Source organism: Coenobita brevimanus, chromosome 98 (genome assembly GCF_032717465.1).
Source record: "Coenobita brevimanus isolate Jiangsu-jjx chromosome 98, ASM3271746v2, whole genome shotgun sequence".
Lineage (NCBI taxonomy): Eukaryota > Metazoa > Arthropoda > Malacostraca > Decapoda > Coenobitidae > Coenobita > Coenobita brevimanus.
This window is the reverse complement of record NC_137051.1, coordinates 18,359,150-18,386,895: the sequence shown is the minus strand read 5'-3', so window position 1 is coordinate 18,386,895 and position 27,746 is coordinate 18,359,150. Positions and strand designations below refer to the sequence as shown.

The 27,746-nt window shown below is 41.3% G+C and overlaps 1 protein-coding gene across 1 annotated transcript in view; it reads right to left on the bottom strand.

The window, feature by feature from the left end:
- The window catches only part of Ku80 (X-ray repair cross-complementing protein 5 Ku80), a 239,485-nt gene that overhangs the window by 182,182 nt on the left and 29,557 nt on the right, over positions 1–27,746 (bottom strand). The window contains exons 3-4 of the mRNA XM_080283853.1: positions 14,562–14,664; positions 1,880–2,009 (exon numbers count right to left, since the gene is read on the bottom strand). Coding sequence (XP_080139979.1) covers positions 1,880–2,009; positions 14,562–14,664 — 233 coding nt within the window. The remainder of the gene's footprint in view (positions 1–1,879; positions 2,010–14,561; positions 14,665–27,746) is intronic.

Here is a 27,746-nt window from a genome sequence, read left to right as displayed (position 1 = left end):
ATATATATATATATATATATATATACAGTATAGACCGGTATATATATATATATATATATATATATATACATTTGTGGTAGGTGGGGGCGCTCCCCATCCACTCACTCAATGTAGTGCTGCTCCCAGGTGTCTGCCCTGTCCTCTCCTCCATCCTTCTTTCCTTCCATCTTCTTCTGTCTTTCTTTCCTTCATTCTTTCCTCGTCCTTCTGCATACGGGTGACTTTACACTCCCTCTTCTGTCTTTCATTTCTTCATTCTTTCCTCTTCCTTCTGCCTATGGGTGGCTCTACACTGAGTGACAATCAAAATGGTTTCCTGTACACCAGGAAACCATTTACTATGCTGGGTGGTAACCATATAACCAAATTTTGGCGCTTGGTGGTCCATCTATCATCCAATCCTACATTGCCCCATGAGGAGCATAGGAGCCCGGGGCTAGGCAGTTGGTCCCGACATTTAAGATGAGAGTGACCAGCCTCACTCATCCCTGAGTGGCATTACATGAGCAATCAACCCCAACCATCCCTTGGATATAAACCTTCACCGGCTCAATCCGACTGGAGCGCAATAATTACCCACTAAACCACCAGGCGCCAAAATTTGGTTATATGGTTACCACCCAGTGTAGTAAATGGTTTCCTGGTGCATAAGAAACCATTTGGCTTGTCACTCAGTAAAGAGTCACCCACAGGTTGAAGGAAGTGGAAAGAATGAAGGAAGGAAAGACAGAAGAGGGAGTGTAATGTTAACCATAGCCAGAAGGACAAGGAAAGAATGAAGGAAAGAAAGACAGAAGAGAATGGAAGGAAAGAAGGATGGAAAGGAAAGGGCAGACACCCGAGAGCAGCACTACATCAAGTGAGTGGATGGTGAGTGCCCCCATCTACGACAAATCATTGTGCTCTAATCGGATTGAGCCGGTGAAGGTTTATATCCTAGGGGTGGTTCATGTAATGCCACTCAGGGATGAGTGAGGTTGGTCACTCTCATCTTAAATGTCGGGACCAATTGCCTAGCTTTGGGCTCCTACGCTCCTCATGGGGCAATGTAGGATTGGATGATGGATGGATGGATGGATGGACGGATGATATATATATATATATATATATATATATATATATATATATATATATATGTACCTGTATACAGTAATCGTTGTACTATCCAGACTCCCCACTTACCGGACAATTTGGGCCCGGCCTTTGCCCCCCCAACCCCCCAAAAAAATCTGACATTTTTTTCAACCATACTTTGAAATTGGCGTGCAGTGCCGAACAGCTGTGTTTACACTCGCTGCTTGCTTCCACTATCCCTCCCCGGTTACCACCTAACTACCATCCTATCTAGACGCTCATTCAATGGATGCCGCACGTGCTCGTTTTTGTGAATAAACAGTGAATAAACTGCAATACCTCACCATTAGACCACATGGGAATTTACAGTGTTGTGCAGTGTTATGAAATTAGAATTCAGAGAGCAAAGATAAAGTACAGAGTGTAAACTGGTGGTTGAAACTGGCGTGGTGCAATCAAGAACAGAATGTGCAGTGTTAAACAATGATAACTCACAGTGCAAAGGATTAAGTGCAGCACAACAGTGGATTACTGTATGTGCTTCAAGAGCATTTTCACCACTGCCAGAGCCTTAGAGGAGGCGGGTTAACCTTCGTAACAATTGGCCACGGACGTGTTGTAAGTACCCTGTACACTGTTAATAATTTTCCATGCTTACTTCTAACTCCTCATTCTCTGCTTCCTTTTCATTTATTTCATACTTTCTGTCCCTTACTTGTGTGAACAGGGTCTTAAATACATGCTATGCATGTCTGGTAGAGAGTTATATAGGCTATGGTAAATTTCAGAACTTTAAATGACTCACTGTGGATCATAAAGAAGGTCAAGAGCCACCACCAGGGCATCCAGCCAGTCTCCAGAACAGTTGCCAGTCCCCACAAGGTCCTCCACCTCCGATATCAGTTCCCAATTCACCAGCTGGGGCTGACGCATCACTGTGGGGTTGTGTAGTGTAGTAATAATTTAATTATTTCTTAATACAGGTACATTTAGCATCACTCTTTCAGGACTTATGATATGAGTTGCATTATACTTCTGTTCTGTGTTAAAAAGACAGGTGCTTTAAATTGCATTACAATGCATTTGGAAGCATCTTTGAGGAATAAAACAATCAACAACCCTTATACTTCTAAAGTCAAAGGAGATATGCTAGTATATTCTGGCTCAGATGTAATATTCTAACATAATATTCATTACCTTTTATTCACTACTAGGCATATTTACCTTCCCCCCCCCCTCAGAGTACAGAGATGAAGTCAGTTTCATCTTATCAATTTTTTTGTGTTTATGAACGTGAGCAAACATTTAGGAAGTACAGTAAGTAATGTATAGCTTATGGCTATAAAATGCAGTTAACTATCCAAAGGCTAGCTGAAAAAGGAAAGCAACCACATAGGTACAGAAATGAAAACCTAAGACTTTTCACACTGAAAAGAGGCATGTTTAATGGGACAACTGTTTACCCCTTGAATAGGGTGGCACTCTTTATTCCATTTTCATTTTCATATTACATCATTTAGTTTAGGCAAGATATTTCACAATGATGGGGTTATATGCCTTCACTGACTCTTTTAAAGCTAGTGGTCCTTTCTACTAAATTTTTACAATCATCTGACAGCAACAAGAATAAATTGCAAGAGATACTACCGTACCAAAGGGGTTACAGAAGTGAAGACTATGGACAGCAAAGTGGTTCAAGATACAAATGTGGCTGAAACTATGTAAGTCTTGATGTTAAACAGAGGACTGAGTATGGTGGCTGCAAAAGGACTGCATGAAGCTGTTAGTGCCCATATTAATGTATGTAAGTTGCTGTTGTTATTGTTGCGTAACTCAGGCCTGTCTGGCCAAACAGACTCATCAACTGCAGGCAAGCAACCGTCCCTGCAGGTACGTCCTGTGCAATAAACCAATGTTCCCTAGCAGTAGACAACGTCTTGTTACAGTGAGGTGTGGGAGAAGTGTGGAGGTTTTGTTCCTGGATGGACGTTGAATTTTAGTTTCCATCCAGTTAATAGGGGCACCGTAGTAGGCACCATATTACCCCAATGTTTCATTATATGTTATCATTCAGCACTGTAAATGGTTTCCTGGGTTACAAGAAACCATTAGGATTGTTTCTCAGTCTAGAATTTTCCACCTTCCATGGAAAAAAAGAATAATAAAAAGTGACAGCAAGGATGGGAGAAATGGGATGAGAAAGATAAAAGGCAAAAGAGAAGTAGGCAGCTTTACATCAAGTGAGTGGATGATGTCACCACTACCTAATACCATGTATGAGTTAACCTTTGTTGTGGCAAAGGTCTGAGAAAATTAGGAACAAGGGCAGTGAAAATACAGTACAACTGTCAAGGAAATCATATGGACCGCAGAGGCTTCGAAACAAACAGATTCGAGAAATATATGGAACAAGGAAGTCTAATGACTGGATGCTAGAAGAGTGTGTTTATGTGGTATGGTCATATAGGAACAACAATTATGAATAGGGCAGTGGCAAGGGATATTTAACCCCTAGACCCCGTGAATTTTTGGGCACAGCCGCCCTCTCCCTATTGCAATTTCCCCAAACACCCTTTTTTCAAATCTTCATAGCTGGGAAAGTATAGCAGTTAGGGAAACAAATTAAAGACCATATTACAGGTATACCCCGGTTGATCGATGCAATTGGTTGGGTAAAAACCCATCATTAGCCAGCGTATTGTAAATTGGGGTAGATTTAACATGTAAAGTGATGGGATGCATTTTCCAGCCTTATTTTCCCCTCCCAACCCATTCCAAAACCCACCTAAATGAGCCCAGAAAACAAGTTTAAAGCCAATCTAAATGGCCTAACAACTGTAAAGGCAGCTAATCTAAGCCTAAAACCTTTAAATAACTCATTAAAACCAAAAAATAAAATCTGAAAATTGTCAAATGTAAGTCTGGAAAAAATCAAGCTTAGAAAACTGTACACCAAAATGACAATGTTCACCCCACCTATGGCTAAAACACATTAATTTTGGTTTAAGAACAGTTTATAAATCAACCTAAACACACAATGTTAGTCTAAAATATAATCAAAATCGGTAAAATCAAAACCCATCGTTAAACTGGGGTTTGGCCTTTGTTAGGCGGGGTATGGTTGTATTTCTACCCCCATTAAGCCAGGGTATTGCATCTAGGGGTATCGTACATAGAGGTAGACCTGTACTCACCAACCCTTCTTCCTGCAAATGAAAGCATCCCCAGGTCTGCAGGAGGTCACATCAATGAGTAAGGACATGAAGATGAGTAACTTTTGGCACTTGAAGCAGGATGTCTTCATGTGTGTTCGCATGCAGCCCCGACTTTGGCTTTGCTCTCAACACGATAACTACTCCACTACTAGAAAACCTACACACAGTGGCGTCCAAGGAACGCTCTATGGCACTATCACCTAGCCCTTTCCTAGAATCCTTGGGCAGAGGCTTGACAGGAATGGGTGAGGCAAGGGGTCTGCATAAGGCAGGAACAGAATTGGGCACGGTTGCTTCAGAAACCATCATTCAGCACCTGGCTAAGTCACAGAGAAGACTGAGGTACACTTGCATTGGGTGGCAGGAGTCTCTTCCTAACCTTTGGTGACAAGATCAAATGATGGCCACTTTAAACTGTGGCGGGAATACATTTGTAACACCTGGTGGTCTCTGACCACCCCTTTTGCATCAGTCCATACTGACACCCAGCATGTAGGGGATGGGAGACTTTGAAGGTAAAAGGTGTGGAAAACCAAAAAGATATATGAATATGGCAAAGCAATGTCAAAGGAAGTTGTTTTTATTGTTGACATTCAACCTCAGAGTGCCTGACCAAGCAGCCTTGTCAACTGCAGATAAGCCAACTACCCCTTTGGAGATGTCCCATGGGTTTCCTTTGCCACTGATGATAGGTCTGCAGCTTACTGAATCAGTGTGCTGTACAGTGCTTAATTATGGCTCATGTCATGTGGGCCAAAAGCACATGTCACCTGTGACTCCACCCAATCCAAATCTAAACTGATAGCTTTTTTTTTTTTTTTTTTTTTTTTTTTTTTTTTTTTTAAATGCTAAGAACAAGGAGCCAAGGACCATGAGCCTGCATTTTACCGTACCTTCTCTACAGAAAAGCAAAATACAAGAGAAAGACTAATTCAAGATCCAATTATTTCGAGATGCCTGGAAACACTGTGTTTGAAAGACTGGAGATCATAGCTAGCAAGAAATACAGACAGAGGGACACAGTTCCAGAGATGACCTGTTGCATAAATGAAGGACTGGGAGTAACGGTTAACTCTTGCATTAGAGATTTGGACAGAAAATGGATGAGAGTTTGCTGCTAGACGGGTGCAACGCGCCTGTCGTAGAAGTGGAGGAATGCAAGCTGACAGGTTAGAGGAGCAGTGACCATTGAAGTAGCGACAGAAAAGAGATAAAGATGCAACAGTGCGGCAAAGAGACAAAGGTTGAAGGGAGCCAGTAGGAGGAGGAGAGTTAATGAGACGAAAAGCCTTAGAAGGCCTGAGTGGTGTTCTGATATACGAACTTGATCAGTTCTATTTAATGATACCTCTGATGGGTGGTTGCCTGGAGGTTAGGGGAGCCTGAAGTACTGTATAGTGTTCTGATGAAGGTGTCCTATCACCATGTGTGTGAAGTGGTGACTAGGTGCTTATTCACTGTCAGTGTAGAAGTGTCTGGAAATGGAATTTTGTTAATGAGGGTCTGACAATGTTTGTGTAGGGATGACTTTATATGCCTAGTTGTACTGTGTGGTTCTGACATGTAATGAAAGGGGCGTTGCATTGGCACAAGCTCCCAGCTATGTGCCTCTTATATCGAGATAATCCCTAACAGTGAGAATTTTAGCTTCAGAACATAAATGAGATACAGGTGTCCAGTAACCCTTGTGTTATGACAGAGCTTTTTACAATGACTCAGACTTATGACATTATAAAGGTTAGGAATTAATTCATGTTACACTCATATGGTACCTGTATTTACAATGAAATATCACTACTCAAAGCTAATTAAAGAAATGACAAAAATATAACAAGAGCGCATCATTAAAGACACGTATTGTGTCCGCTGTTCATGTGGTCAGAGAACCTGCCTCATGCGGGTCAAGGATGTAGATGGTGACGCTCAGTCCTGATCAAGCCCTGCCAAAACAACATGAGATGAGCAGCATCACATTTAGCATACATGTACTATAAACTCTCAATTATCTGTCATCGCAATATCTGCCCCAATGCAATATCCGGTGCTACTAGTTCGGCTCTATTAAGCAATATCCGGCACCAAAATGGGACATAAAACTAGCACTCCTATGCAGCATCTGGCAATATATATCAACTGGCTTGCAAGTGGTAGCCAACTGGTGCTGTAATACTGTACTGTATCTTTCTTTTATTATATTTTTGCTTACTTTTCATCTTTTACTCACAGGATAGTTTTTAGGATAGAGGGTAGAGAGAGAGAGAGCAACACAACCTCCTGCCCAAAGTCGAATGCTGAGCCGATGGGAGGGGGGTACTATGCAATATCCACTGTTTCACTTTATTCGGTGTAGGAGTTGGATGAATTACAATGAATAATCAAGTTTACTGTATGGTAAAATTAAAAATTTGTGGAATGAGTAGATGTACTTACAATGCTGAGAGGTAACCATATAAGCAAAACGTGTGTTCCTTACGTGTCAACAAGTGGGCTGTTGGAGGGTTGGTACCCCTCCCCGTAAGACAACTAGCTCAAAATCAACTGGCCACCCCTTATGGGATTATGGCATCTGGCTACAGATATCGTAAACAGAGAAAGAGACTGAGTGAATAACAGTGCAGATACCAGCCTTGTGCATTCTATGTACCCTTTCTTTTATGACTCAGTCCTGATCCAGCCCCCATCCAAACAGCATCACATCGCACATTAAACATTCAATTACCAATCATTGCAAAATCCAGCCAAATTATGCAACAACCGGTGCCAAAACTGGATGTAACTGGTGATCCAGTGCAATATCTGGCACTGAGGCGTCTCAACTGTCTCGTATACATTAGCCAACCAGCGCCAGGGGAAGTCCTGAAACTGAAAACGTCCGCTATGTGCCAGCCAATCAGAAACCATTGTAGGTGTGGCTCATCTGGTGCGCCAAGAACACCATCGCTCTCTCATTCTTGCCCGTGGATGTCGTAGAGTCAAAATGTGCCTGTGCACTCCGCTCTTCTGACCAAACAGTAGCAAAACCCTGGTGTTTTGACTGTGGTATCCTATGTTAGAGCTACTGTACTGTATTGCATGGCAAAGTTAATAGCTTGTCAGTGCTCATGTCCTACTGCTCTACTGTGATTATTAAAATACCCCTGTGCTGTATAGTATACTCTACTGCTGACTAGTGCAAACATCCCAGTATTGTTTCTCCCCATTGATGCCAGCACTTGGTGAGTACATACAACAGTTCACTATGTGCAGTACTGTATTACTGTACTGTACTATTACTGTACAGGCTGTCCCCAACTCACGAAAATAATTGGTTCTTAAAGGTCTTTCATAAGTCGTTTTTTTTGTAAGCCCATCTCTCATTCTTATACTCTCTCCCTCTTTCTCCTCTCCAACCCAAACCTAATTCCACAAATACTACAGACACAAAGTTCTTTCCCTTTACCCCATCTCCTTTACATTCCATACCTACTTCAGTGCTATCCTCTCTCTCTCTCTCTCCAATCCTAATCCCATACTTACCAAGGACACAAAGTTCTTTCTCTCTACCCCATTGCCTTTCTACACCATATCTACTTCTGTGCTATCCTCTCTCTTTCTCTCTCCTCTCCAACCCAACCCTAATCCCAAAATTACTGAGGTCACAAAGTTCTTTCTCTCTACCCTATTGCCTTTCAATTCCATACCTACCTCTGTGCTATCCTCTCTCTCTCTCTCTCTCTCTCTCTCTCTCCACCCAGATTAAAGCCCATTATTGTCTACACTCCACTTATCCCCTACCTTTCCCTGAACTGTAATTATCATCTCATCTAGTCAGCATCTTCACCTGACCCCATCCTTCCTTGCTATGACTGAGCTGACACACACACACACACACACACACACACACAGTTTTTTCATATCTGCGGATTTTTTGTAAGTCGATCCTTCATAAGTAGGGCTCTGACTGTATTGTTTTTATATGCTTAGTTTTCATCTTTTAACCCTTTAACCGCGGGCACTGTTTTGCCCCAACTGGCCTCTCCCGCGAGGGTTCCAGCCAAAATGTAAACAAACTTTAAACCTTTATAACTCTGCACAGAATAAATCTAGAGCGAAAAATAAGGTACCATTAGAAAGTACTAACCTTCGGCTTTGCAATGATTTAGGTTTCATGATTTCGTTGACTATCACTGGATGGGCAGTGCCATTAGAAGTGAGCGATCTAAAATTACTATTTTTTGCTCACACACCATTACCAAATGCCAACCTCATTCTGATAATAATACTATAAACATATGTGAACACTGCACATACGATAAATACCCACTCTGTGTTCACTGAGGCAGGTAAAAGGCACTGTAATTGCCTGCACTTCACTGCCACATCAGCGGTGTTGTAATCACTATTTTTCGCTCACACACCATTACCAAATGCCAACCTCATTCTGATAATAATACTATAAACATATATGAACACTGCACATACGATAAACACCCACTCTGTGTTCACTGAGGCAGGTAAAAGGCACTGTAATTGCCCGCACTTCACAGCCACATCAGCGGTGTTGTAATCACTATTTTTTGCTCACACACCATTACCAAATGCCAACCTCATTCTGATAATAATACTATAAACATATATGAACACTGCACGTACGATAAACACCCACTCTGTGTTCACTGAGGCAGGTAAAAGGCACTGTAATTGCCCGCACTTCACTGCCACATCAGCGGTGTTGTCACTCACACAGCTGGACAGATACTGATGCGTGTTTGGTCAGGGGTGGGAGAAGGGAGGTGGGGGTCGGCTGGAGTAAAAGAACTTAATAGCTACTCACCCTTGAAACAATTGGCGCACAGAAAAAACGCACGGTATTCAAAATATTCACAAACATTCGAGAATGACACCGGCGGTTTGGTCCAGTTTTTGCAATGTCTTCTGGGATGACACCTGCGGTTAAAGAGTTAATCATCGTTTCGTTTTGTTTCGTTTTTAAAGGCTCCAACATGCTTGCATGTGTCGGCCTTGGTCACCTAATGGCGGCTCTCCACACTGCACGATCCATTGCAGCCTCCCTGTTCAGTCCCTTAACCCTAAGGTCACACTTAATGACCTCGTCCCATGTCTTTCTTGGTCTACCTCTCATAACCCCACCCCCAATATTAACACTTCTCACCTTCCTCACCCAATTATCATCCCCCATCCTCTCCACATGTCCAAACCACCTCAATCTACCTCTCCTCATCACAACACCAATACACTCCAGTCCCATCCTACCTCTCAACTCTTCCATTGTAAACCCAGCCCCTCCAGGCCTTGGACGCAGGGACGCACTGCACATCCACCTAATCATTGTCATTTCTCTACGTCTGAGCCGGCGAATATCTTCCTCCTTCACTGCCCAGGTCTCACTGCCATACAGCATTACACTCCTAACACATGCTGCATACAAAGACCCCTTAGCACGTAGGGAGAGCCCTCTCAATGTCAGGAGAGGCAAGAGCTCCGTGAACTTCTTCCAACCACTTCTCACCCTACCCACAGAGCTAGCTCCAGCCCCACCTCCAGCACACAACATGTCTCCCAAATAACAAAACTCTTCCACACACTCAAGAGATTCACCAGGAAGTTCAATCCTTTCCCGTCTGACAATCTCCACCTGCTCACCCCGGCACACAGTACACATAAAATCAGCATTATCTCGCAGTCTACCTCTGATACCACTACATCTCTTATGCACCCATTTATCACACACACCGCACAAGATGGAATTACTTCCCACGCCCTTGTGGCAAACTGCACATGGCCACTCTCCCTCGTCTTTGACAGTACCGCCGCCAACCCTAGATATCATCACTTTTGTTTTATCTGCATTTACCCTTAAACCCTTTTCCCCCATACCATCTCTCCACTTCCTAAACCTTTCCTCCGCCTCCCTTTCATTCTCTGCAATCAACACCAAATCATCAGCATACAACAACTCCCACGGGAGTCCGTTTCTAAAGTCACGTGAAAGGGCTTCAAGTACCATGATAAACAACATGGGACTCATGACTGACCCCTGATGCACACCAACATTCACGGAAAACTCATCACTCAAATCTCCATTCACTCTCACCTGGGTGTGAGCACCCACATACATGGCCATAACCACCCTAACCAGCCACTCCTCCAAGCCAAGCTTTCTCATTGCCCACTTCACCACCTCTCTAGGGACTCTGTCATGGTAAAGTTTTTAAAGACAGAGGGTCCAGATGGACAGAATTACAGGCAAACCCTGGTTCAATGATACAATTGATTAAGTAAACACTCATCGCTAGGCAAGGTATCATATCTCAGGGCTGATTTAACATGTAAAGCATATGGATGCATTTTTGAGCTTTGGGTTTCCTCTCCCAACCAAGTCCTAAACCCACCCAAATGAGTCCAAAAACAATTTTAAACCATATAAATGGCCCAACAGCTGTAAAAGAATCTAGCTTAAGCCTAAAACCAGTGCCCCTCTCGCTTGTACCCAGTCAAGGTCACTGGAGAATGCGACCTCCGACTCACATTCAATCAAACTCGGCAGAGAAGAAGCAGCAGCATTGTATACAATCCCACCATCACAAGGTCCCAGGAAAATTAAATAAACATCTGTTATGCATAATAATAAAGTATGAATGACAGAGAAGCCTCTAAGGTGCAAATTGTTGTGGCGGAGAATCACTGATGGTTTGATGTGGAATTCTCGACAGGGAATGCGCCCGATGATGCAATCGGGATAGCCTTTTCAATGGCCCTTCTTTATGTTGTTTTAGTTACTGTTCTGGTTACTGAGCTTTTATTTTCTTCTCTCTTATTTTCCAACATTTATTTAGAAATTCCTTGAACAGCCCAAATGTAAACACATGATTTATCAAAGCCACAGTTTTCATCAATGCAGTAAATACAGGTATGTACAGTACTCTTTAAGGCTTGCATAATTATTAATATTTATTCAAAATTATTATTATGTATTCCATGATGGGTTGGATGTTCAATGGTCAAACACAAAATATTCTTTGTTGATTCGCCTAGTTGTCCAAACTGTTCTGTATCTCGTCTGATGGGCCAGAATCCGTACCCCAAAAGACAGTGTTCACTCCATCTACAACTAAAACACATAAATCAAAGTCTAAAAACAGTTTATGAATCAACTTAAACACAAAATTTAAGTCTAAATTATCATCAAACTAGGTAAAAAAAAATAAAAACCTATCGTTAAACTGGGGCTCGGCCATTGTTAGGCAGGGTAGGGTGTATTTTTACCCCCATCACTATTCTCGGGTATCGCATCTGGGAGAATGGTAAATTGGGGTTTGCCTGTACAATATCCAGCCCAAAGCCGAATGTTGAGCCGGATATGCAAAATCCGGCATTTCACGTCATTCGGCATTGGGCATGGCTGAATTACAACAGATAAGAGTTTACTGTACTGTATTTACAAAAATAAGGTTTAAACTTAAAAATCAGAAGAAGGAAAAATCTGGTGTTGGTAGATACGATATTGTTAAGCTTAGAAGAGAAGGAGAAGAAAAGGAGGAATTCAGATTAGAATGCAGAAATAGGTTTTTGTTGTTGGAAACGTTGGAAGAGGGGGAGAGAAGTGTAGATGAGATGTGGGAGGATGTGAACAAAGTTTTGCATGAGACTGCTGAATGTACGATTGGAAGGAGACATAGATTCAGGAGAAAGAAATGGATATCAGAGGAAACGTGGGATATGATAAAAAAGAGAGGTGAGGCTAAATTGAGGAGTGAGATGCAATGCGTTGATGAACGAGAGATTGAATTAGCAAGAGCTGCGTACTGGAGTTTGAATTCAGAAGTAAGAAGGTTAGCTAGGAGAGATAAAAGAAGATGTGTGGATGAAAAGGTTGCAGAGACTGAAATCCTAATAAACAAAAATGATGGACAGAGTCAAAGAATAGCATATGAATCAATTAGAGAACTGAGTGGTAATGCAGGTAAACGCAAGGAAATACCAATTAGAGACAGGGAAGGAAATTTATTGACCAAAGATGGAGATATTAAAAATAGATGGAAAGAGCATTTTGAGACAGTTCTTAATAGACCAATACCACCAGAAGAGGATATACCGTCTGCTCAGGAAGATTTAAATATAGAAACAGGAGAGTTGAGGCTTGCAGAAGTGGGAGAAAGCAGTAAAACAGTTAAAGAATAATAAGGCACCAGGGAGGATGGTTTATTTCCGGAAATGTTTAAAGTGGAGGGGGATAGATTAAAAATGATCTTGACCAAGCTATTCAATAAGATATGGGTGACAGGGGTTACTACCATCAGTTTGGAAGAATGGTGTAATTGTTAAAGTTCCGAAGAAAGGAGACCTGAGTGAATGTGGTAATTGGAGGGGAATCTCTTTGTCACCGATAGCTTTGAAAGTTTTCAGTAGAGTGTTGTTAAATAGGTTGGAGCCGGTGGTTGAGGGTATTCTGAGGGATGAACAGGCTGGTTTTAGAAAGGGACGTGGTTGCAATGATCAGATCTTTATAGTTAGGCATTTGATGCAGCAAGTTAATGAAATGAGAGTACCGTTAAGTCTTTGTTTTGTTGATTTTGAAAAAGGCTTTTGATAGTGTTTCGAGAGAGTCTATGGGAAGATCATGAGACATTATGGAATACCAGAGGAGTTTGTGAGGGTCATTATGAACATGCATGAGGACACATTTTGTAAAGTGATGGTTGATGGTTGTCTGAGTGATTCGTTTGAAGTCAAGTCCGGAGTAATTCAAGGTGGTGTTCTATCGCCTTTACTATTTATATTGGTCATTGATTACATTATGAAACGTGTTGGAACAGAAACCGGTGCAGGTATACTTTGGGGAGAGAACAGGAAACTTTTGGATTTAGATTATGCAGATGATATAGTTTTGATTTGTGATGGGCCAGAAGAGATGCAGAGAGTGTTGGACTGTTTGGTGAGTGAAGGTCGCAAGGTGGGTTTGGTTATTAATTGTGGAAAAACTGAAATAATCAATATGAATATGGAAAATGCGCAGGAATGTGTAATTGGAGGTATGGTTGTAAAGCAAGTTGATAGGTTTAAATATTTAGGTACTTATTTAGCCAAGGATGGTTCTTTGAACTTTGAATTCGAGGAAAGGTTAAAGAAGGCTAATCAGGCAATGGGAATGCTTAAAAATATTTGGAATAATAACAATTTCTCTGTGCATACAAAAATCAAACTTTATAAGGTAATGGTTAGGAGTATCTTAATTTATGGACACGAGTCTTGGTACAGCACAGTGACTATGGAAAATAAATTCTTGGTGTTTGAAAATAAAGCACTTAGAAGAATATTAGGAGTTAAGTGGTGGGAAAGGATACCAAATAGTAGAATTAGAGAAATAACGGGAGTGCAGCCGATCGATGAATATGTTAGATTCTTACGATGGAAGTGGCTAGGACATGTGTATAGGAGACAGGGAATAGTACGAGGTACACCAGGGTGGGTGGCACCTGGTAGGAGAGGTAGAGGAAGGCCAAAAGAGACGTGGGTGAGGACAATGAGACGGGAAGCTGGAGATGAATGTTGGGGAGATCTTGAGGAGTTAGCACAAGATAGGATGTGGTGGTGTGAGTTCATCGAGGCCCTATGCATCCCCGAGGGTGCCACAGGAAATGATTGATTGATTGATTTACAAGCAACACAACATTAATATAGTCGAATAATGACACTGACTGAATGGCTGTGCAGGTACCAGCTGTGTGCATTCTGGTATCTTTTCTGTTAGAAATTAAGAGTCAGTTCCAATCTAGCCCACAACAAAACAATGCATGAAAAGCAGCATCGTATATCCCATATTACATTATTTACAGGCAATATAACATTGAAAATGAATGCAAATGAAACAAAAGCATTTGGGGGCTGAATGCTAACTGCTCACTCAGGTACTGGCTACATACAAAATAAATTTGAAGAAAATTTGCAAAACTCAATGGAATTCAGTCACTGCATCTGACAAAATGCCAATCCATATTAAAAAAACTGAAGAAAATAAATCATAACTACACTACTTGACTGGAAAGAGAAAAAGGTTAAGTAAACGTATTCTCAGCCTTTATAATATGTGCAATGAGTGTTCCAGGAAAATTTGCCCAAACCACCTTGTTGCAGATCTGTATTACTGGAACCCTCATTGTACAGGGGACCACTTTATTCCAGTACTCAGCCTGCACTAAAGCTTATGGGTCAAAATACACGGCCTTCCTCTTCCCATGTACCCATGCACCCGTCCTTTCTGTCCCCTCTCACCAGTGATGTGTTGGTACTGGTCATCTGTTGCCAATTTATTGTCAGTGTCTTGGGTCCCAAACAACACGATTCCAATTTCATCCCGGCATTTGTCAGCAAATATCTGTAATTTAAATCAGTTCAGAAAAATAATTATATATTACAAAAGTCTAAAATGTTATTAGTCACTGTAAATATACAGTAGAAATGTACCTTACTAAGCAAGGCCACTGTAATGTCCATTCACATGAGTAAAGTAATCCCTCATTTATCTGGATATAATAAAGCCAAAGGCATGTCCGGGTAGTGGCAACATCCAGATAAAGAACACTATTCTCCTACCACACCCAGACCCTGCCTTTACCCACCTCCAACCTATACCTAACTTCTTTGTACAGTACCTATGCTTAATTTAGCAGTGTTTTCCTGTCATTTGGGTATATTTAGACATCAAAACACACATAGGAATATCCAAATTAATGCTAAACTGCCTAAACACCAAGAAAACCATGCAGAAAAAACGCTGAAAACCAAAAAACGCCCTACCTAAACACTACGGTACTGTATGTACAGTATCCCTCCTTATTTTAGCAGTGTTTTCCGTTCATTCTGCCATATTTTGACATCAAAACATACACTGGATTATCAAAAAAAAAAAAAAAAAAAAAAAAAAAAAAAACCCTACCTATACACCACTGTATGTAGAGTACCCCTCCTAATTCTGGCACTGTTTTCAGGTCAATCTGCCACATTTAGAATCTGGATAAAGTAACGGTAATGCTAAACACCAAGGAAAAAAAAAAAAAAAAAAAACATCCTACCTATACACGACTGTATGTACAGTAAACCTTCTAATTCTGGCAAATGTTTTCAGGTCAGTCTACCATATCTAGACATCATACACACACAGGAATATCCAAAGTACTGTATTGAGGGGGGAAAAAAAAAAAAAAAAAAAAAAAAAAAAACACCCAACCTATACACAACTGTATGTACAGTACCCCTCCTAATTTGGCACTGTTTTCAGGTCAATCTGCCATTTTTAAACATTAAAACACACATAGGATTATCCATATTGATGAAAAAAAAAAAAAAAAAAAAAAAAAAAAAAAAAGATTTGAATATCTGTTGTCTGTGACGAGCGATTGCCCCTGGGGCTTAAAAAAAAAAAGAAAAAAAAAAAAAAAAAAAAAGTGCCACCATAAATAGGTTATATTGGTATAAATCATATACTATCATCTTCACTGGTGTTATACTATAAGCTAATAAAAACACATAACACTGACAAGTACAGGGGGTATCACACAGTACCTTGTATCATGAATGGCCAAGGAAGATTTAAGTGGAACAAATCTTGGACACTATCACACACGTTTCATGTGTCCTCAGCAAAGGACATGCTTCTCACACTGTTGCCAGAGCTCCGTCTCGCGACTATGGAAAGTGATCGCTGTCTATCAGGGCGAATTCAGCTGCCCTAGACCAGGAAATCTGTGATGAAGCCACTGTAGTCTACTGATTAAACAGTACGTTGTTGTTGTTGTTATGTTCTCAGGTGGTGACCGGTAGCAGTATGTCTAGCTGCAGTGGAGTCCTCAGTTGTATACATGTGATTATTTTATCGACATCACAGTATCCTCTATATAGGAAATATTAACTCTTTATGAAGGTTTCAAAACGACTGATATTTATTCTAAAATATTAATAAGTATTCAGTGTTAGGCTAAATGTTCAATGCTGTAGTACGATATATTCTCTGTCGAGTCGCCTGGGTTTTGGTCACACTGTTTTGCCCGTCGAATCCTTGGCAGGAATCCATCCAGATGAATTCCAAATGCACGTGGTATTGTCGACAATTTTACCACGTTACCATTCCGATTTACCATCGTATCCTCGGCAAACCTTGTATGAAGTGGTGTGTGACAGCCCCTTACGAGCACGAAATTCAAGCAGGAATAAAGTGTTTGAGTAAAGCTTACCTTCATATAACTTCCCACCATCCTAATTCAAAATTTTGCCAGCATCTTCCAAGAGATAAGCATATGTCTAGATGTAGAATTTTATGAACTTTCTTGTGGCCACCACAGAATTTTCATATGACAAAGTAGTAGAAAAAAATCGCAAAAAAATTTGAAAACTCATGAGTCAATGCTATCACTAGGGAAGAGCGTTAGGACTGAGGGAATGAGGGGGGAGCCGGGAGGGTATGGAGGAGGAATGGGAGGGGGGAGGGAGAGGCAAGGCTGTGGGAAATGATTCTCCCCTTTCTGTCAACTGGCAGACAGGGGCTTTTGCCATACATTTACTCGTGGCTTGCGGTCTGTTAGATGCCGTGTGGCCATGCGGAAACACAATGCAACCATGACCAGGGGAATTTCGATCTTCGATACAGAAGCAGACGGCCGCTGTCACCGAACATGTACTCGTGGCTTGTGGTCTGTGTTCGATGGAGGTGGTGGTTGGGAAAGACTTAACCTTCATGGCCATGTGATATTAGACATTCCCTGGGGAATGCGCACGGACATTTTGACTCCGTTTGTGGGTTACAATCATATTACTTGGGCGCTGGAGGTTCGCTGGGAGTGACAGGACGAGTGCACAATTTTGGCCATTTAGTACAGGGGCAGACGAACATTTTAGCTCTGGTTGTGGGTTACAGACTACTTCCCTCTCATGGCTCGAGCCCAGTGGCCATGATACCGAATGTTTGTACATGTTGGCTGGCCGGCTGAAGTTCTTGGGCACCTTTACGTCTGGATAATAGCAAGTAAATTCGGATAATGGTTTAATAGAGCCAAGGCCCAGCATCCAGACACTAAACACGTCCGGATAATTGAGGGATCACTGTATAATCCAGTCTCGTGATATGGCTACTTGTTGTGATAAATTTTTAGAACGATCATTCAAATGTTATACCCCTTATCGGGATAACACTCAAACATAACACACACACACACAAATGTAGCTATTTTCCTAGAATGACATTTTCAATGGCCACCTCCGCGAATCTTGCATGGATGTGGTGATGCGCACAAACCAGGATTTGTGGTAGCTAGGTGATGGTGACCATCATCCACTCACTTGATGTAGTGCTGCCTACTTCTTCCTTCATGTTTATCATTCTGAGTCTGCCCTCCTCCCTCCCTATTTCTCCCATCTTTGTTATTTTATTTATTTATATTCTTTTTACTGTTCTTTCCTTTTCAGACGGCTTTGCATTGAGTGACAAGCCTAATGGTTTCCTGTAAGCCAGGAAATCATTTATAATGCTGGGTGGTAACTATACAACCAACCCATATGCAATCCCTACGTGTCAACGAGAGGGTTGGCGGAGAGTTAGTGCCCCTTCCCAACAACTAAAAGACAAATGGCCATCCCTTATGGGATAATTGGGTCTGGCTATAGATACAACAGATATACACACAGACAGATAGAACTTGCCTTTCACCAGCTGACAAACCAATGACTGACTAGCACTCACAAGTAACATACTATATCACTTCCTTGTACACTATGTCATAAATTTTATAACTGTTCAATTTCTCTATATTTAATGTAATAGTATTACAGGAAGTAATGACTGGAATGCATTAATCTACTGTCCACCATTACTTGCTTAGATAGCTAAAAGTTCCAGTACCAACCCTCTTCTGGATAACGAACACCCTGGTACCCTGACAACTACTCTGTGCAGCTACTTCTCAACACTCAACTTCTTCATTACTTACTAAGAGAAATCTCACTGGGAATATGAAATAAACGAGAAAAGATGCCCCTGGTATGGTCCTGTGCTGCTGAAGGTAGCTACCCAAGTTCTGGACTGGATAATGCAGCTGCCACACCTTTACATGAATATGGAGGAGAGGGTGGGTGGGGGGGTGGTCCTTATGTTACAAGTTGTTACATTCACGAAAATCTCCTCATTAAGTGCATGCTCATATAATGGAGTACATAACCTATGGGAAAATGGGATTTGGTGTTTGACCACAGCCAGCTTAAGCCTACAATGCTATGTATGGCAATCATGAACAAGAATAAAGGTTAGTTGTATTAAAATCACATACCCATCTATCTACAGTATACCCAAATGCCATAATCCGGTAAGGGGTGGCTGTTTGTCCGCTTGTCTTTGAGTTAGTTGTTTTGCGGGGTGGGGCACTAACCCTCTGACAACCCACCTGCTGACAAGTAGGGTACATGAGTGGGTTGGTTGTACAGTAATCCCTCCACTATCCGATGTAATAGGCATGTCCAGAAAGTGATCCCGTCCACAAAGTGGGACCCTGCCTGCTGGACTGGTACTTATGCACCCTAACCCAGCCTAACATTGAAAGCCACCTAAATAACTCCCTACCAGACATGCATAGCACCTATTTAAACCTATTTAAGACCCTATTCACACCAATAATGGACATAAAGCATGAAATAAATGAAAAGGAACCAGAGAATGAGGAATTAGAAGAGGTTATAGAAAATATTTAGCAGTGGACAGGGTACTTACAGCACGTCTGTGGCTGCCTCCTCAAAGGCTCTGGTAGTGGTGAAAATGCTCTTGAAGCACGTACAGTAATCCAGTGTTGTGCAACACTTAATTCTTTGCACTGTGAGTTATAATTGTTTAACACTGCACATTCCATTCTTAATTGCACCACGCCAGCTTCAACTGCCACTTTGCACTCCACACTTAATTCTTTGCACTCAAAATCCTAATTTCTTAACACTGCACAAACTGTAAATTCCCATGTGGTCTAGTGGCGAGGTACTGCAGTTTATTCACAAAAATGAGTACGTGTAGCATCCATTGTGATGAACATCTACCCTCTACGGTGGTTAAGTGGTAACTGGGGAGAGGGGAGAGGAAGGAAGAGGTGAAGGAGCCGTGCATAAACAACAGCTGTTCGGCGCCGCACGGCAATTTCAAATTACGGATGGGAAAAAATTCAAATTTTGGGGGGATTTTTTTCTTTTTTTAGGTCATTTTTGGGTTCCGAAGGTCCAGGCCCACAATGTCCAGTACGTGGGGAGTCTGGAAAGTGGGCGTCCGGATTGTACAGGGATTACTGTATAATTACCACCAAGTGTTGTAAATGGTTTCCTGGCTTATAAGAAACCTATACAGTGGGCTTGTCACTCACTGTAAAGCCACATGAAAAGGAAAGAAGACTAATAAAAAGAGACAGGAATATCACACATACAAAATCAATATACAGTACAGTAATCTCTCAATTACCGTATATGTTGTCACAATATCTAGCCCAATGCAATATCAGGGGCATTTTGCTCAGCTCTATGAAAACAATACCTGGCATAATCAGTCAATACAGATCATCCCCGCCATAATGATGACATGCATTTGGGAAAACCCATCGTTGTGCCGGGGTATCATTAAATGGGAATGTTATAACATTGAAAGCATAGGGATGTGTTTGAGAGCTTTGGGATTCCCCCCCCCCCAACCAAGTTCAAAACCCATCCAAATGAGTCCAAAAACAAGTTTCTAGCTCACCTATACCTCCAAATACAGTAAGACCTCCCTCTAACGGACTAACTGGGGCCCAAACCATTCCGAAAAAAGCAAAATTCCGATAAAAGCGACATCCAGACTTTCCCCCACTATCCCGGACTTTTTCCGATTTACCAGACATTAGCCACCCTTTGCGGGATTAGGGCGTTGGGCTATAGATAGATAGATAGATAGATAGATAGTCCAGATTGCACTAACGGTTTTTAAACTATTTTCACTACCAATGCAGTACTGTAATTTATTATACCTTCACTACAATAATCAAATGGTATAATATATATATAACACATATATATATATTTTCTTTTTATGCCAAGAAGAAGGAACCAAAGGCCACGAGCCCACAATAACTGTTCCTTCCAAGAGAAAAACAAAATACAAGAGAGAGCCAAATTCAAGCTCCGATCATTTCGAGATGCCTGGACACACTGCATTTGAAAGGCTGGAGATCGTAGCTAGCACGAAATACAGACAGAGGGACACAGTTTCAGAGTTGACCTGTTGTATATATGAAGGACTGGGAGTAATGGTTAACTCTTGCATTAGAGAGTTGGACAGAAAAGGGATGAGAGTTTGCTGCTAGACGGGTGCTACATGCCCGTCATAGAGGTGGAGGAATGCAAGCAGACAGTTCAGAGAAGCGGTGACCATTGAAGTAGCAACAGAAAAGAGATAAAGATGCAACAGTGCAACGAAGAGACAGAGGTTGAAGGAAGCCAGTAAGATGAGGAGAGTTAATGAGACGAAAAGCCTCTGACTCCACCCTGTTGAGAAGAGCTGTATGTGGGAAGCCTCCCCACACGAGAGTTGTACTCTACACAAGGGTGAATAAAACCCGTGTATACAGTAGAGTCAACAATTGTGCAGGGGTAAAGAAGGAACGGAGTTGGCTTGGCTCACCTAATCTCTTGGAAGCAGATTTTACAAGGGATGTAATATGATCTTTTATTTACCTTATTGTGGTGAACACAGCTGAAGTGGTCAAGCAGTCCGGACTGCTTCTGGCTCTATCAGACTTGTTTCCGATATAAAAAAAATCTAGTCCGGTAGCTCCTCGAGTCCGATGAAAGCAAATTATGGTCTATTGAAGTCCGTTATATCGAGGTTTTACTGTAGCTTTAAAACAAGCTAAACTAAGCCTAAGCAGTTTATAACTCACGAAAACCCAAAAGTAAAATCTGAAAATCATCAAAAATAAGCCTAGAAAAAAAAATAAAACTTAGTAAACTGCACTAAAAAATGAGTGTTCTCCCCACCTATGACTAAAACACATTAATCTAAGTCTAAAGATGGTTTACAAATCAACCTAAACACAAAATTTAAGTACTGAATAAAATATCAAAATCAGTTAAAAAAACAAAACCTGTCGCATAACCTGGAACTAGCTATCGTTAGGTGGGGAAGGGTTCTACTTTTTAAAAATCCCTTCGGCGGGATATCGCATAAAGAGGGATCGTATAGAGAAGTATGCTGTACCTGTATTCGGCTCAGAATCTTTCGGTGGTGATGTCTATCATCTGGCTCAGACACGGGGCCAAATCGGTGTGCGGGCAGACCCAACAACACGCCGGCCAATCACAATGCATTGCAGGAGTGGCCCAGCCAATGCACCAGCTTACCATCACTCTATCATTCCCTTCTGTGGTCGTCACATAGTGAGGACGTACCTGTGCACTGTGCATCTGTGACCCACACGATGGCTACCTCCTAGTGCTGTGAATTAGCATGTAGTCTCCCATGTCTCACTTGTAGCTGTAGTATTGTGACTTCCCTTGTGGCTCCTCAGTGCTCCATGTCCTACTGCTCTGACTATTGTATAGTGAGGACATATCTATGCACTGTGCATTTGTGACCTACACGGTGGCTACCTCCTAGTGCTGTGACTTAGCCTGTGGTCTCCCATGTCTCACTTGTTGCTGTAGTGCTGTGACTCCCCTTGTGGCTTCTCAGTGCTCTGTGCCCTACTGCTCTGACTACTGTACTGTATAGTAAGGATGTATCTGAGTGTTGTGCATTTGTTACCCATGTGGTGACCATTTGCCAACAGATGACATGGAATTAAGTGCACTGTACTGCATAGCATACAACTCTACCCTCCATCAATGCCAACACCAGGTGAGTACTGTATGATCATGATTATATTATGTACTGTTATTACTGTACTATGTGTACTATACCAATAATGCATTTTGTATTTTATGCTTGATTTTAATCTTTTACTCAAGGGTAATAATGTTAGGAAGTCTTTAGGAAAGAGGGTTGAGACGAATAGCTTAGGGTAGTGACACATTATCCAGCTCACTGCTGAATGGATAGCCAATTCAGGGTACCAATGCAATATCTGGTGTTTCGCATTATTTGGCGTGGGGGTTGGCTGAATTACACAGGATAACTGAGAGATTACTGTATGACCTATTATAATGTATATTTACTGTAATGGAAGCATAAAGATCCAAAAGAAATGCCAATGGAATTAACATACAATCGTGCCCATAAACTCCAAACTCACTCTCCACAAGAAATGCCAATGAAATTACAGTAATCACTCTAATATCCGGACGCCCAATAACCGAACATCCCCACTAACCGAACCTTATCGTCCTGGGATCAAACATTCCCAAAATGGTCCGAAAATCCAAAAAAATTGGAAAAAAAAAAATCGATTTTTTGCCGTCCGTAATTTGAACTTGCCGCGTGCACCACGTGAGAGCATTGTTTTGGTTCGTCATTCCTCCGACGTCCGATAGAGCGCCGCTGCATCCTCCCCACTTCCCGCCTGTCTCTCACTGCGACAAGACCTGCGCTGTTCGCCATGACTTCTGTGTGTTAGTGACTAAGTTCAGTGCAAGACTTCAGGAAGAGTGTAGTGCAAGTGCTTCAGGAAATCGTTCTTACTGTCAGAGTCCGAGAGGAGGCGGTTATTCATCGAGGTGGCCAGGGACTTGCTGTAAGTAGCCAGAATGTTTCATGTTGTACTATTTTCCATACTATATTTACCAGAATGTTTCATATTGTATTTTTTCCCATACTATACTTACCAGAAAGTGTCATACTGTACTTCTTTCCATACTAAACTTACCTCATGCATGTGCAGTAGGAATGTTTTTCAGAGTTCGGTTAGGTTCGGTTAGGTTAGGTTCGGTTAGAGTCCATAAGTACCAGAATGTTTATTAATGTATGAACATACTTCTAAACCCACATTTTATGTTTCTATTGCATTTATTTCAGTCATTTATGTGCCTTATTGGTGTGATTTGGGTGTTAAATAGGTGCTATGCATGTCCGGAGGAAGTTGTATAGGTGTTTCTCTGTGTTAGGGTCCGTAAGTACAAGTCCATAAGCTGGGGCCCAATATCCGGACGAAACCAATATCCGAACCTACCGATGGCTCTATTGATCCGGATATTGGAGGGGTTACTGTACTGTACAATCGTGCCCATAAACTCCAAACTCACTCTCCAACAGCAACACTACACAGATACATGCCGCCATCGCAACAACGGACGCCATACCTTCAAACAAACAAGCAAACTATCTCATCAATCACTTTTCACACATCAGCCATCAAAACCCCCATCACGATGACCGACGTGTCATCTGACGCAAAAGGCAGTTCCCCACAGACCCAGACTTCGCACCCTTCATTTACAACCAGATGAAGCACATCATTAGCAACCTAAAGCACTAATCTGCTTGTGGCCCAGACAACATAAGCAACATACACCTTAAACACCTTGGACAACAAGGCACCCTGGGCAACATATCACACCTGCAAGCATGTTGGAGCCTTTAAAAACGAAACGAAATGAAACGAGCTACTCACACAACAAAATACCCAACATCTGGAAGCATGGCACTATCATCAATATCCCTAAACCCAACAAAGACCCCATGTTATCTTCCTCACACAACCCTATCACACTCCTCTGCACCCGCTCCAAGGTCAGTGAATGATTGGTATTACAATTAGCAACATCTCACATTCCCCTTGCCCCATACAACATGGTTTCAGGCTACTGCACTTCACAAATAATCTTCTTACAGGCCTCACACAAAGAATTTATGATAGCATATATTCAGCTAGGCCACCACACAGAACATTCCTAGTCACACTAGACATTAGCAAAGCTTTTGATGCCATCCCCCACCACAACCTCATAAACAAAATATTCAATACAAACAAGCACAATAACACAAAAAAGATGGCTGACAAACTATTTAGCAAGCAGATGTGCACATGAAACATTTGCCGGTCAGTCATCAAACATCAGCAACTTCAAAAACTGTATCCCCCAAGGATATGTTTTGTTTCCTACACCCTTTAAACTACACAAGCACAACAGCCCACACCCACAAATACACATACCTTCTTATGCAGATAACATAACACTCATATGTACATACCAAAATGCAAACACAGCTGCACTAATCCTCAATTTTACCTCAACACACTACATGAATGGTTCACCAAAAACAGACTTACAATAGCCCCAGCCAAATCTATAGTGAACCTTCTCACAAACTGGACAGCTGAACATAGTTACATTCCACACCTCACCATAAACAACACTCCCCTAACACACACACACACACACACACACACACACACGCAAACAGCCACAGCGAACGGACATCTCTTGACTGCTCCCAGGCCAAGGCCCAGCCACCGCTGCAAACCTTAAGTAGTTTTCAGGAATTATATTTGGCCTGTCTCCTATGGTCTTGTTTTAAGTTTAAAATACTGTAAGTTAATATAGACTACCAAAAATGTAAAGATTTATTGGCAAGAGTATACATGAATGTTTGTACAGTAGTATTTTCGGTAACAGCTGTTTTGGTACTGTAAGTTGTAACCAACCTCAAACATGGCCGAAAATGTAAACATTGAGGGACTCGAATTTCCAGGATTTGATAGAAATACTAATGTCATGGATCTGGTTAAAACACTGATTATGAGGATTAGTGAACTTGAAAAGAAAGTGGAGAATCTAGTGTTAAAAGATGTGTCTGAGAATACGGAGATTACTATACAGAGTCTGATCCAGTTTAATGAGACGGCGAATGAAGAGATCAGAAATCTGAAGAGTGAAAATATCGAATTGAGGAGAAAACTAGAAGAGAGTACTAATAAAACGGAAAAGGTGAGCAGTGTATTGGAAGAGCATAAGGCAAAGTGGGCACACGTAGAAGAAGAACAGAAAGAAGTGGTCAGATTAACCCGCCCCGTCCCGACCACTTTTTCACCACTGGTACCCCCCAATCCCGACCATTTCTCGATCCTTTTATTTTTTTTGCTAAAACTTTCGCTTTTGGTCAGAAACAATGGTCAGTGACAAGGAAATTGTTCCCCGGGGTCCATAATTACCCTAAACAGGTATGCCTTGGTCCCACCTGACCCCGTGTTCTCCGTAGGCGGTCTGAGCCTCTAACGTTTTCTATGGTATAATTCTGGGAAACCAATGAAAGTAAGTAGATATGTATTTATTACAAACATAAAAACATGTGATAAAAGAGTATATTGGATTTTATACAAAAATAGAGCAGAAATAAGCATTGTACCATCGTGTGAAACGAGCAAAATCGGGCAACTTGGTCACGATGAATCGCTAACATTCGAAAATCACGATACATATCATTTTTTTTACTTACATAATACTTCTACAATAACATTATACCATTTTACATTTTATTGAACTGTTTTTACGTATTCACAGGCCTTTTCATAACATTTAGCGTAATGTTAGCGCTTACCGTATTTCGCGGCATGTAAGACGCAGCATTGTGAAAGACGCACCCTAATTCTGGCAGGGCAGTTCTGTGAAAAAAAAAGTTTGCCCCAACCAAGACTGCAGTAAGGTTTCTTGATAAGAGCCATTACCACACAGATACACACTCACCTTTCAGAATCTATTCATTACTGATCATCAGCCTTTGGTTTCTTTTTTTATATACAAAGAATGGTACAGGAAAAGAAAACAATGCCCCTTCTTGACAAAACGTGACTGATATGAGCCACTATCACTTAGATACAACACTCACCTTTCAGAATCTATTCAGTACTGCTCATCATCCTTTAGTTTCTTCTTTTATGTACAAAGAATGATACAGGAAAAGAGAAAACAAAACCCCGTCTTAACAAAACGTGACTTCAAACCACGAGGCCATCTCAACTTTGTTGATAAATATGTATCAGTAAACTGATATAAACACTGTTTTTAATATTTTATGAATTTAAAACCACAAATGAAGTCAATAAACTCTATTCTTTCATTCACTGACAAAAACATAAAATACAATGAATGTTCACATCAGTTCATTTATCCTAAAAGAACCCCGACATATTCCACACCTGTTACGGAATTTCCTCACATTGCCTTGACTCAAGCACAATATCAGACGACTACCATCATTAATCATGCACTCTAACTAACCTGTAATTACCTCCACAAATAATATAAAAAGGTAGCACTTGTAAATACACAAATTACAATGTTTTACAACCAAAGTTCAATATAGCACGGCTGCTTGGGAACAGGATAGACAGCTGTTTTTACTCTCTTCTCTCAGTATCACTCCTTCACTGTCAGCTATGTTTGCCTTGCAGCATCAACAATTAAAAATGTATGCTTCACTGATCATAATTTACTATAAACATTCATTTCAAACCATACTATGGTGAAAACATCCGTTGTTACACCTTAGTAACACTGCTGCCTCCCAGTCGCTAGACAGCAGTCTCTACCCCTTCCTCTCAGTATCACTTCCTCACTGTCAGCGATGTTTCCCTTGCAGCATCAACAGTTAAAAATACGTTCTTCACTGATCACAATTTACTAAAAACAGACATTCATCTCAAAACATGTCGAGAATGGTGAAACTATCTCTTAGCAACACGGCTGCATCCCAAGCGCTAGACAACTGGCTCAACCCTCTTCTCCCAGTATCACTCCCTTACTGTCAGCTGTTTTCCTTGCAGCATCAACAATTAAAAATGCATATTTCTTTTACCAGAATTTGCTAAAAACAGACATCCATCTCAAAACATTCGAGTACTGTGAAAACATCCATTTTTGGTTTTAACACTGCTGCCTCCTAGTTGCTATGGTACACACACACACACGCACACATGTACACACCACATGCAACATTCGCTCACCTCTGAAACATTTACATCAGTCCGTTTTGGAGTACCCAGTGGCTTTATTATATGCCAAAAACATCAAAATGTATTTGGTTGTTCAATATATCATCACTCAAGGACATGAAACATCTCAAACAATTTATTCATCTAAACATCGTCAGTGCAAGACTAAAGGTGTACAGCACCATTGATCCTAAATTTTCCATGGTTGCATCTGTCATGATCACCTAAAACCTATATTCACTTCATATTACTGACATGGTGAAAATTTCACTCGTCTTCAAATCCTGAGAATTCATCACTACTTCCCCCGAGTCCTGAAGCATCACTGGAAGTCATCACCACGGTCATCATCACTGTTTCACTGTCACTTTCATACAGTAAATGGTCCTCAGAACCATCCATTGAATTTCTTATACCACACTTCTTACGATTTTAACTTGGCAATCGTTTTAACTGAGCACAGGCGATATTCAGACTTGGGGCATTTGATACAGCCCACATTAACCTCCTCAGTACATGTTTCCCGAACTGAATAAAA